This window comes from Triticum dicoccoides, chromosome 4A (genome assembly GCF_002162155.2).
Source record: "Triticum dicoccoides isolate Atlit2015 ecotype Zavitan chromosome 4A, WEW_v2.0, whole genome shotgun sequence".
NCBI lineage: Eukaryota > Viridiplantae > Streptophyta > Magnoliopsida > Poales > Poaceae > Triticum > Triticum dicoccoides.
This window is the reverse complement of record NC_041386.1, coordinates 492806033-492817435: the sequence shown is the minus strand read 5'-3', so window position 1 is coordinate 492817435 and position 11403 is coordinate 492806033. Positions and strand designations below refer to the sequence as shown.

The 11403-nt window shown below is 48.6% G+C and overlaps 1 protein-coding gene across 2 annotated transcripts; it reads left to right on the top strand.

The window, feature by feature from the left end:
* The first annotated feature begins 759 nt into the window (after positions 1-759).
* LOC119289001 (TPD1 protein homolog 1B-like) lies at positions 760-1621 on the top strand. Of its 2 annotated transcripts, none has more exons than XM_037568454.1 (2): positions 760-901; positions 1006-1621. In XM_037568454.1, the coding sequence occupies exons 1-2, from the start codon at positions 823-825 to the stop codon at positions 1440-1442; spliced, it is 516 nt and encodes a 171-aa protein (XP_037424351.1). In that variant the 5' UTR covers positions 760-822; the 3' UTR covers positions 1443-1621. The 2 variants fall into 2 exon arrangements, with proteins under 2 accessions (XP_037424351.1, XP_037424350.1); XM_037568453.1 differs by having other exon boundaries at positions 760-910.
* The last annotated feature ends 9782 nt before the right edge of the window (positions 1622-11403 follow it).

Sequence of the window (11403 nt, the reverse complement as noted above, 5' to 3'; positions counted from 1 at the left end):
TTTTTATTTTAAAGTGCATTGAGAAAATAGAAGTACACTTTTTTGTGAATATGTCTTAAACTGAAATATACACTCTGCACCGAACAAAGGAAGTAAGTGTGTTTAAGGGCTACAACCCCATATGAAGAATCCTTACATTTTTTCTTCCCGCAATCAAACAACCATACTACTCCTAGTCCGGCCTGTTGTAGTAATTGAGGATGCCATGCCACTTCATTCCTACTCCCTCCTTCTATTTATATAGGGCCTAATGCGTTTTTTAAGACAATGTTTGACTATTGATAAGAATAATAATAAATAAGATGTATAATGTGAAAATTATATTATTGGAATCTCCTTTCACATACGAATTTGACGGTATGTTTTGTGTAACTTGCATGTCATATATTATTGCTCTAACATTTAGTCAAAATTGGCCTCGAAAAACACATTAAGCCCTATATAGATGGTAGGAGGGAGTAGTATGGTTTACAAGTCCGCGAATCAGAGAGGCCCTAATTAAATTGCGGCTCGACGCGTACCAGCTGCGCCGGCGTTTAATTTGCAATGGAACCTGCTACGAGTACTAGTGGTGTGGTACCAGGTTAAAAAAAGAAGGGGTGGTGCTTCACCACTAGTAGTACATTTTTGTCTAACATACTTCATTTATTCATCATAGTCTAAATATATTGAAATACAATATAGGTCTGGATGGAGAAGCCACTAGTAGTATAAGTAGGCACGCCCGGTGGAAGTCAGGCTAGCAGGGCCGAAGAGGAGAAGAACCAACTACGCCATCCACGCTCACGTCGCTCAGGAGTGAGAACACGAAGGCCGCCGGTCATGGCGTGCTTTCAGACGCGTCCAAGTGCTGCTGTTGTGGTCGTCGTCGCCGTGCTTCTGCTCCAGGCTTGCTATGAAGGTAGTCAAGGTATGTGTACCTTACGTACGTATATATAGAACTGCATGCATGCATGTTAATTCATTATCTTTTGGCTCACTAGTTTTGCTTCTTGTTTTTGCCAGCATCAGCGTCTTCCTCGCTGCAGCTGCAGCTTCCTCGGCATCAGATGCGCAAGATGCTCAGCGCCAGTGCACCTTCCATGTCATCGAGCGGCGGAGGAGGGCGCTCGGCGGAGCCGTTGGAGCTGGAGGAGTGCTCAAAGGATCTCCTGGAGGTGTACCAGATCAACGCGCCGAGCATGGCGGGCGGCATACCGACCTACAGCGTGGAGTTCACCAACACATGCATAGAATGTCTCGTGTGCGACGTCCATGTCGCATGCGGCGACTTCGCCTCAAATGATGTCATCGACCCGGCCAAGTTCCGCCGCCTCGCCATCAACGACTGCCTCGTCAACGACGGCAAGTCCATTGAGCCCAGCTTCCCCGTGTCCTTCCAGTACGGCAACTCCTTTCCCTACCCGATGACAGTCGCGTCCGCCTCCTGTGACTGTAACTAGCTATGGCTAGGGTATCGGTGACGGATATAGCTATCTATTCTTGTCATGAATAAAATCAAGTAGATCTCGACGGGTGGCTGGTGGTCGGATCTTACTTTCGGAGCTACTGTTATCTATCAATGTAATGGCGCTGAGGAATATTTGAACCGAGTCCAATGAAAATTATCGTTGCTATGAAATGTTTGGTGCTTTCATGTCTATTAACATTGCTAAGTGTAAGACAATAGGCTTTGGGGGGAACCGGCACAACCCTCTAGGGGTGGCCTATCACATATATATATATATATATATATATATATATATATATATATATATATAATGAGGTGGTATACAATATTACAATATACACATGTAAATACAGTCTAACACCCTCCCTCAATCTTAGCCACTTTCTAATGAATCTAGAAGGGTAAGATTGCGCCTGCAAGTCTCAAACTGTGGCAAAGGCAATGGCTTGGTGAAGATGTCAGCAAGTTGATCCTTGGAAGAAATAAACTTGATCTGTAGTTGCTTCTGAGAGACACGTTCACGCACAAAGTGATAGTCAACTTCAATGTGTTTCGTTCGGGCATGGAATACCGGATTTGCCGAAAGGTATGTAGCACCGATGTTATCACACCAAAGAACAGGAGGCTGTGATTGGGGTATACTTAACTCCTGAAGCAAGGACTGTACCCAGATGATCTCTGATGTGGCATTGGCCACAGCCTTATACTCAGCCTCAGTACTGCTACGCGAGACAGTAACCTGTTTCCGAGCACTCCAGGCAATCAGGTTAGAGCCAAAGAAGACAGCATAACCCCCCGTGGATCGCCTGTCATCCGGATTGCCAGCCCAGTCTGCATCGGAATATGCTGAAAGACAACCAGAGTCAGACGGCCGAATATGCAAACCATGAGCCACCGTGAAACGAATATAGCGCAAAATCCGCTTAACAGCAGACCAATGAGTGTCACGGGGTGACTGCAGATACTGGCAGACTCGGTTAACAGCATAGGAAATGTCTGGTCGCGTGATCGTCAAGTACTGGAGCCCACCAACAATGCTCCTGTACTCTGTCGCATCAGAAGAAGAAAGAAGCACACCATCAACAGCATTGAGCTTATCAGTGGTAGACATGGGTGTAGTCGTCGGTTTGCACTTAAGCATCCCAGCTCGCTGCAACAAATTCAGAGAGTACTTCTTCTGCGTCATAACAAGGCCAGCAGCACGAGAAGTAACCTCCACACCAAGAAAGTAATGAAGCTTCCCAAGGTCCTTGACCGCAAAATCAGCACCAAGTGAGCGAACAAGCGCAGTAGCAGCCGACTGAGAAGAGCTGACCAAAATGATATCATCTACATAGACCAACAAGTACATAGTAACCTCAGGCCTTTGAAGAAGAAACAATGAGGAGTCAGCAGTTGATGATGCAAAACCATGAGCACGAAGAGCCATTGCAAGACGAGCATGCCAAGCACGAGGAGCCTGCTTCAGACCATAAATTGCCTTGGACAGACGACAGAGATGATCAGGGCGATCCGGATCAGAGAAACCCGGAGGCTGGCGCATGTAAACCTCCTCCGCCAAGACATCATGAAGAAAAGCATTTTGAACATCAAGCTGACGAAGAAACCAACCTCGAGTAACAGCCAGAGAGAGAAGAAGTCTGATGGTAGTAGGCTTGACCACTGGACTGAAGGTGTCTTCATAGTCAAGTCCAAAACGCTGTCGAAAACCACGAGCAACCAGACGAGCCTTATAGCGCTCAATGGACCCATCAGAATGCCTCTTCACTTTGAAAACCCATTTGGAATCAATGACATTTACCCGTGATTGTGGAGGAACAAGAGTCCATGTCTGATTGCGAAGAAGCGCTTGATACTCCTGCTCCATGGCCTCTCTCCAATGAGGAATGCGCATAGCAGCTTGATACGTGCGTGGCTCAGAGGATGGATCTGCGAGAGCAGCAGACATGCACGCCGCTAACCAAGCAACTGTGCCATCGTGACGTTGCTTAGGCTGAAAAATGCCACTCCGACTGCGCGTATGTGGACGTAGAGCAGCAGCAGGAGCCGGCGGAGGCGAAGGTGACGGAGACGTGACGGTCGCCGGAGATGCAGGAATCACCTCAGGCGAGCTCGGGACAGACGACTCCGGACTGCATGGCGAAGACTGGCCCGACGACAGGGGCTCAGAGGCCATGGGCGAACCAAGAGTGGGCGAGGCCAGCTCCGGTGACACCGGCCCAGACGGCCTTGGCGAGGCGAGAGCAGGCGAGGCCGGCCCTGGTGAGAAGGGCCCAGACACCCTGGGCAAGGCAGGGGCGGGCGAGGCCAGGCCTAGTGATGACTGCCCCGACGCCCTGGGCGAGACGGGGACCGAGGAGGCCGGCCCAGTCGGCTGGGTTGCAGGGCGCGACGATGGCGAAGGCAGCCCAGAAGCCAGAGGCGACCGGGCCAGGACGTCGATCGGCCGTGCATGAGCACGGAAACCGAGGCCATGCAGGGGCGCCATGTGCTCCTCATGCACAACAGAAGGTGTCGAGGATGAAGGCGATGGCGACGAAGAGGAAGATGGCACTTCCAGAATCTTCAAACGAGCCCCACGACCAGTGCCTGCACCATGGTTAGGCAACAATAGAGGAGAATATGCAACATCATCAAATTTGTCAGAAGCAACAGAGGATGAATGCATGACAGGTGGCTCGGTAGTGGACACATGGAGTTTGGCAAAGGGAAAAACATGCTCATCAAACACAACATCCCGAGAGATGTAGACACGATTAGTGGGCACATGAAGACATTTGTATCCTTTATGAAGAGAGCTATAACAAAAAAAAACACACTTCTTGGAACGAAACTCGAGCTTACGCTTGTTATATGGACGGAGATGGGGCCAGCAAGCATACCCAAACACCTTGAGAAAGGTGTAGTCCGGTTGTTCATTAAGGAGAACTTCAATGGGAGTCTTCATATTCAAAACACGAGTGGGAGTACGATTGATGAGAAAACATGCAGTGGTGAAAGCATCACTCCAAAAACGAAACGGAACAGATGCATGGGCCAAAAGAGTCAGACCAACTTCAACAATGTGACGATGCTTACGTTCTACTGAACCATTCTGCTGATGTGTATGTGGACATGCTAAACGGTGAGTGATCCCAAGCGACTGAAAGAAGGAGTTGAGGTTGCGATACTCGCCACCCCAGTCCGACTGAACATGAACAATTTTGTGCTTGAGAAGGCGTTCAACATGTTTTTGGAACTGAACAAAAATGTCAAACACATCAGATTTACGTTTGATAAGATAAAGCCAGGTAAAGCGGCTGTAAGCATCAACAAAACTGATATAGTAATTATGACCACTAACAGAAGTCTGAGCAGGACCCCATACATCTGAAAACACAAGTTCTAAAGGATGTTTCACCTCACGAATGGACTCCGAAAAAGGAAGTTGATGACTCTTCCCCTGCTGACAAGCATCACACACTGCTACATCTTTATTACTAGACACACTAGGAAGCTCATGACGACGCAAAACATGCCGGACAATAGGTGTGGCCGGGTGACCAAGACGAGCATGCCACTGTGATGGAGATACCCGAACTCCACTGAAGACGCGAGCGACGCCAGGATGCTCCAGACGATAGAGACCTTGGCAGAGCCGCCCACTAAGAAGAATGTCCCTCGTGCCCCGATCCTTAATAAAAAGATCAAAAGGATGAAATTCACAAAGCACATTATTATCACGAGTGAGTTTAGGAACAGAAAGAAGATTACGTGTCACAGATGGAACTCGAAGAACATTGCGAAGTTGAAGACTCCTATTGGCATGTCTAGTGAGAAGTGATGCTTGACCAATATGAGAGATGTGCATACCTGCTCCATTGGCGGTGTGGATCTTGTCGGAGCCATGGTAGGGTTCACGAGTGTGAAGCTTCCCCATCTCACTGGTCAGGTGCTCTGTCGCCCCAGAGTCCATGTACCAGTGGGGATCAATGGAGTAGGACTGAGTGTGTCCCTGTGGCTTCTGCGGCGGCGGACGATCAGCCATGGCGACCTGACGAGCAAAGTTGCGTGTATCCTTCCCGTCATTGCCGAGACCAAGAAAACCCCGCTGGAAGCGCTTGTGACACTTCGAGGCCCAGTGCCCATCGCGACCACAAAGCTGGCACACACGTGGACCGCCAGCCCCTGGTAGCGTCGCAGTAGGAGGAGGGGCCGAGGCGGGTGGTGGTGACTGCCCCGAAGAAGCCCTGGATGAAGCAGAGGAGCGACCACCCTTGGTGGCGGCGTTTGCTGAGAGGGCGCCGTTGCCCCTGGATCGACGCGTCTCGACTCGTTGCTCAGTAAGCAGGAGGCGTGAAAAGACCTCGTGTGCTGGCATGGGCGTGGAGTTGCCCCTCTCATTGATGATCTCGACTAGGGCGTCATACTCCTCATCAAGACCATTGACAATAAACGAGTTGAACTCGGAGTCGGTGAGGGGCTGTCCAATGGAGGCCAGCGTGTCGGCGAGACTCTTGACTTTGTTGTAGAACTCAGTGGCGGTGGAGTCAAGCTTCTGACACTCCCCAAGTTGGCGACGGAGCCCAGATACACGAGCCTGCGACTGTGCCGCAAACGAGCGCTCAAGAATAGTCCATGCCTCGTGGGATGTCTTGGCGAAGACAACAAGCCCAGCAACGGCCGGAGAGAGCGACCCCTGGATGGAGGAGAGGTTCGCCTGATCCTGCCCTGTCCAGACACGGTGAGCCGGATTATAGACCGGACCGTGCACGCTGTCAACCAGCGCAGGAGGGCAAGGGAGAGAGCCGTCGACATAGCCAAGCAGATAGTGACTCCCAAGAAGCGGAAGAACCTGCGCGCGCCAGAAGATGTAATTGTCCGACGACAACTTGATGGTGATGAGATGGCCGAAGTGAAACGGCGGCGGCGGCTGCGATCCCATCGAGGAGACTGGCTGAGGTGAGACCACCGTGGAGACAGTCAGAGGGCAGCCGGCGCGGTGACAGAGGGCGCGATGGCCGCGGTTGACGCCGCGAAGCCTGCCAGCGCGACGTCCTCCGCCACCAGCGGCGCAGTGGCCGAGGGCGCGACAGCCGCGGTTGACGGGGCGGCGGCGGTGTGGGCCACAAGCGCCTGCCCGGGCGAAGTAGCAGCCGGCGGGAGCGCGAAGAGGGAGCCGACGCTCCGTGTCCCGATCGGCGCCTGAAGGGAGGCGGCATCCAGCGGCCTCGAGAGAAGTGCCGCGAGGGAGGCCGGCAGAAAACCAGTGGCGGTGGAGCCGGACGCAGCGGCGGACGTCATAGCAGTCGGGCGACGGCGACGGCGGGCGCGGCGGCGGCGGCGGCGGCGGCGGCTGCGGCGGCGGTTTAGGGTTTTTAGGCGGAAGCGGACGTAACCTAGCGTGATATCATGTAAGACAATAGGCTTTGGGGGGAACCGGCACAACCCTCTAGAGGTGGCCTATCACATATATATATATATATATATAATGAGGTGGTATACAACGTTACAATATACACATGTAAATACAGTCTAACACTAAGCTCTCTACTTTGAGGTATCCAATTGCACCATATGTGGGCCACCATTTTGTCAGCATGGAGTTATTACAGCATAACAATTAGTCGAACTGATTGTGGTCTACGGACCATATGATCATTCATTCCATGTCTGCTCTTTTCCTCATGGTTTGTTTTGCAACATTCATCATGGTTTTCCAGATAAACCCGTTAAGTGAGAAGTTGATACTTACACAAACACGAGTTAAGCTCCTTTGAGCGGATTTGTCTCCCAGATAAACGAAACACGATAAGTTCTAAACCCTATTATCTATTAAGGCATACCGATCCAAGTATTGTTCTTCTTTTAGATGACTTTGATCTTATGGGGCGTATAGGGCATACAGTGTTAATTCATTAGTGAGAGAACTATGTAGTACTAAACTGCTAATGAATGATTGTGGCCGGAGTTTAGTGTGCTGAGAAAGAGATGTTACCACGTGAGTAGTAAATGGAGTGTACGACCGGAGGTTTGCAGTTAGAGCACGTACATGTGATAGATGCATGGTAGGACCAGAGTTAGAGCACGTACATGTGATAGATGCATGATGGCACCAGAGTTAGAGCATGTACATTAAATTCTCAGGTTTCTTAAAACAGGATAATACCTGAGATTATTCTCAGAGCCACTCCATAGAAAAGGTCTATAGGAAAAACTAGTCAAGTTCAGAATTGATTGATGAGGTTTGTTGTTTAAGAATTTTTTATATGTTTAGCACTAGTCTTGTACAAACAAAGCCTGCGCGGCGGCACGCCGCGTCCTCGATACGGTCATATTAAATGGATTGTGCTTTTTTATTAACAATAAGTTTTATAAAATTTGAGATCGCAGAGTTTTGTATGGAGAAAATATTAGTGCATCAAGATAAGATAGAAAGAAGCATGTTTTTATTGTCATCATGCATGTTGCATGTGCTAAACAGGGAAGACATAGTTGGTACATCTCTGACACATCTATTTATTTTGGCCGTGTACGGCGTGTTGTACAGAGAACAAACACTATGCGATGATGCTACTGCGATAAGATGAGAAAAACATAAATGGTTGCTGCCAAATTAGATCATTCTGTTGTAGCCTCCTGCAGGATTAGTGTATGTGGTAAAGTGATACAGATGCAATGATAGGATCTTCACTACGTGGGCGCTGCGGGGAATTGCAGAGCAGAACTACGTCAGAGAAGTCATTGCATATTTTTGCTAGAATTTTTGTTTGCCTTGCAAACTCGTTCTGCTGAGTGGTTATTATTACCTACTGACGGGCCATATTAAACCGTTTTTCTTTTACCACTTCAAGTACATAATAGCTGTAATCATTGATGGTGATATTATGGTTGGCACAAATGTACTCCAAGGCTGCTTGAGCAGCCTTTTCTTCAGCTTCATCTTGTGTTTCAGCAAGTTCTGTAGATATCATCAGATTTCCACAAGTGCACGGTAGATGTGGTGCGCTAATGAGAACCCATGCTTCTATCATGCCTCCAGGGCGGTTCCAATGGGCATAGCCTTTTACATCAAATTTGGTTGCTAAGCTGACTGCAAATACGTCTCGCATGTACACTATTAATTCTTCTTGCTGCATGCAAATACGTGGTAGTCAGTTTAAAATACTGAATAGAGATTGTTCTTAGCGTGTCGCTCGCACTGCTGTAGTCGCAATGAGCGTAGCCTTGGTAGGTACTCCTTCTGTCATTCTTATAAGACCTTGAAAACATTTTAGACAATATACAAAACAGTCTATTTTAAATTAGTAATTTTTTGACGCACAGTGAGAAACTGAAATTGATACCGCGCGTAGGCGTAGTACGTTTACTTACGATGGTGCCGGGGCGGGCTTGATGACGGCGAGGAAGACGGCAGCTCCAAAGAACGTGGCCTGCAGAAAAAAATCAAAAGCTACGGAGTAGTATTATATATACATGCAGTGCTAACATTAGTGCACATACGGGGATGACTACATATACGCATGCATGTGTACCGCCAATTGCTGCGTAACTGGTGGTGAACTTGCGTGACGTGCAGTGCATCAAGGGCAGTTGTGGACTTGTTTGGTCGAGTTTGCATCCAGCCTTAAGCCTGCAGTATAGATGATAACATCTTGGGCGTCTTATGATTCACGTGGTATGTGGACGGCCGCGTATAGCGAGGCGTGCGACATGAGTCGCCGCCGGACATCCACGTCTCTGAGGCATCCCGGCGTGGAACCGCCGTCTGTCGGTCGGCAAGAAGGCATGTGCCAGCGTGCCCAGGGGGCGCCCGTCAGATGCCTCACCGTCCCATGGTCGCCGGCTTGACACCTGATCTTGGCGTCGACGCCGCCTTCGTCGCCGCGGACAACCATGCAAACACACTCTATATCTGGAAGCGTCGCCCGGTCGATGCCTCGATGGTTATCTCTGTTGTGGCGATATGATGGTGTACTCAAGGTTGACAGTCGTGGTCTTCGGGCTCCGCCGGGCTCTCGACCCTGCGGCGCTTCCGCCGACGGTAATGAGTATGTAGGTCCTGCACTCCTGCCCACGGCGCCGTCACCCACGACACGGCAGTGCACTTGACGAAACCGCCGCCACCGCTCCCACCCATGTCCAAGCACCACCAGAGGCATAGTCAGGCGTCCCTATTTCTCCTCCAATCCCCTGTTGCGGATGGTTGCCAAATGCCAACCTTGACGCGCCCCCCTCAGAGGTCTCGGCGGCCAAACTCCGCCCAAGCTGGGCCAGTATGTAGACTTGGTTTGGTCGTTGCTTGAGGCCTGACGAAATTGGAGAGGGTGCTAAAGGAGGTTGGAGCCGAGGAGCAGCGAGAAGACGAAGACCTGAAATACAACGGGATGAGGCCACCGAGTGACGCGGCGAGCGGGCGGCTATGGGAAACGGAGCACCCAACTGGAGGAGCTGCGGCAGCATGGGCTGCAGGGGACACGCGTGGTGCTAGGCTGTGGCGTGCCCCAGCCGTCGTCTTTGTGGCATGGAGATGGACGGCACAACGGGATGAAGAGATGCCGAGGACGTGGTGCAGGCGTGCACCGCCGGATACAGGTGCAGGGAGGGATTAGAGGTACCATGCTATTTATAGAAACGCAATTGCTCTAGAAAAATCGAATCAAGCAGCTTCAAGTAAGCTCGGGCAAGAACGATTTAAGCGACGTGGAGAGCCAACACCACATGCAGAATTGCATGTGTAAACACGTAGTCACATCACCTGTCAATCAACATTCATGCAGCAGCCGACAATACACGGAAAGACCTCCACCGTTCAATTCAACCTGCCGCCCGCACAGCAAAAAATGCTAAACCAACCAAACCAAGCTGCACACACGTTCAAAAAATTTCAAATGAAAACCTAAATACACAACACATTTGTACACAGCCAGGTACCAAAATAATACCACGTGCCAGATTCAAACCTCACCAAGAGTCACTTTCATCCAAATGGCTAAACCTGAAGGCAAAAACTTTGCCTGGAATAGAGGCTTGGGTATGCATGGAGTGGCTTTGAGAATAAATCATTTAAGAGAGCGCATCATTCTGTAGCATCTTCTCTAATCAAAAGCAGTAAGAGTGCACTTGAACTATTAAAATTTTGAAGAAATACACAACGAACAAGTAGTACGTAGCAACTTTTGCTCGGTGTGGTAAAAAATAAAGGAGAGGAACAGCTAGGCTCTCGTAAATGGTGCATTCAATCACCTGACAAGTCGGCTGTCACAGTGTGTTAATTCGCCTGTAAAGTCCCAAAACGAACATGTGAGTGGCTGCATCAGGATGACTTCATTGATAGCTTAATGAGTTTCTAGTTCTTTTGGTGCTCTCCTGTGGTGTGTATACAAAGTCAATAGTCCTAATTAATGACCCCATTTTTTGCATGCAAGAAAGTTAACGTGTTGTCCTTACTCTGCAAACACAGTTATGCGGCTCAATAAGTGAATGCAAAATAGCTTCTTACAGTGTAATTACGTCAATTTATCTTCACTGGAGCATGAAGATGAATCATTAAATGCGGCTACATTGCACTGATAAACCAGGCAATGTAACTAATAATGTATTAGACTTTTAGAGGAAAAGTTTTGAGATTAGTACAATTAAATTGTTTAGAATTATTATCATGAAGTTCTCGGGTTTTCACTAAAAAATAGAAATACTTAATTTCATTGAATTTGTACCTTAAATCTTCCTAGATTGGAATTATCTGTTTCTATTTTAAAATTTAATAGTTATGAAATCCGTTGTTTTAGTTATCCCAGGATAAGATTCTCAATTTTTATAGAAGACATATAACTTGATGAATGGTATTATAGTTTTAAAACTGATAAAAAACATAAATTTGTGAAAAATATTTTCAAAGTTAAGATAATATTGCAATTATAAACTTGGTACAAACTGAATATTAGATGTGTTATCTGATTCAAAATGCAGGG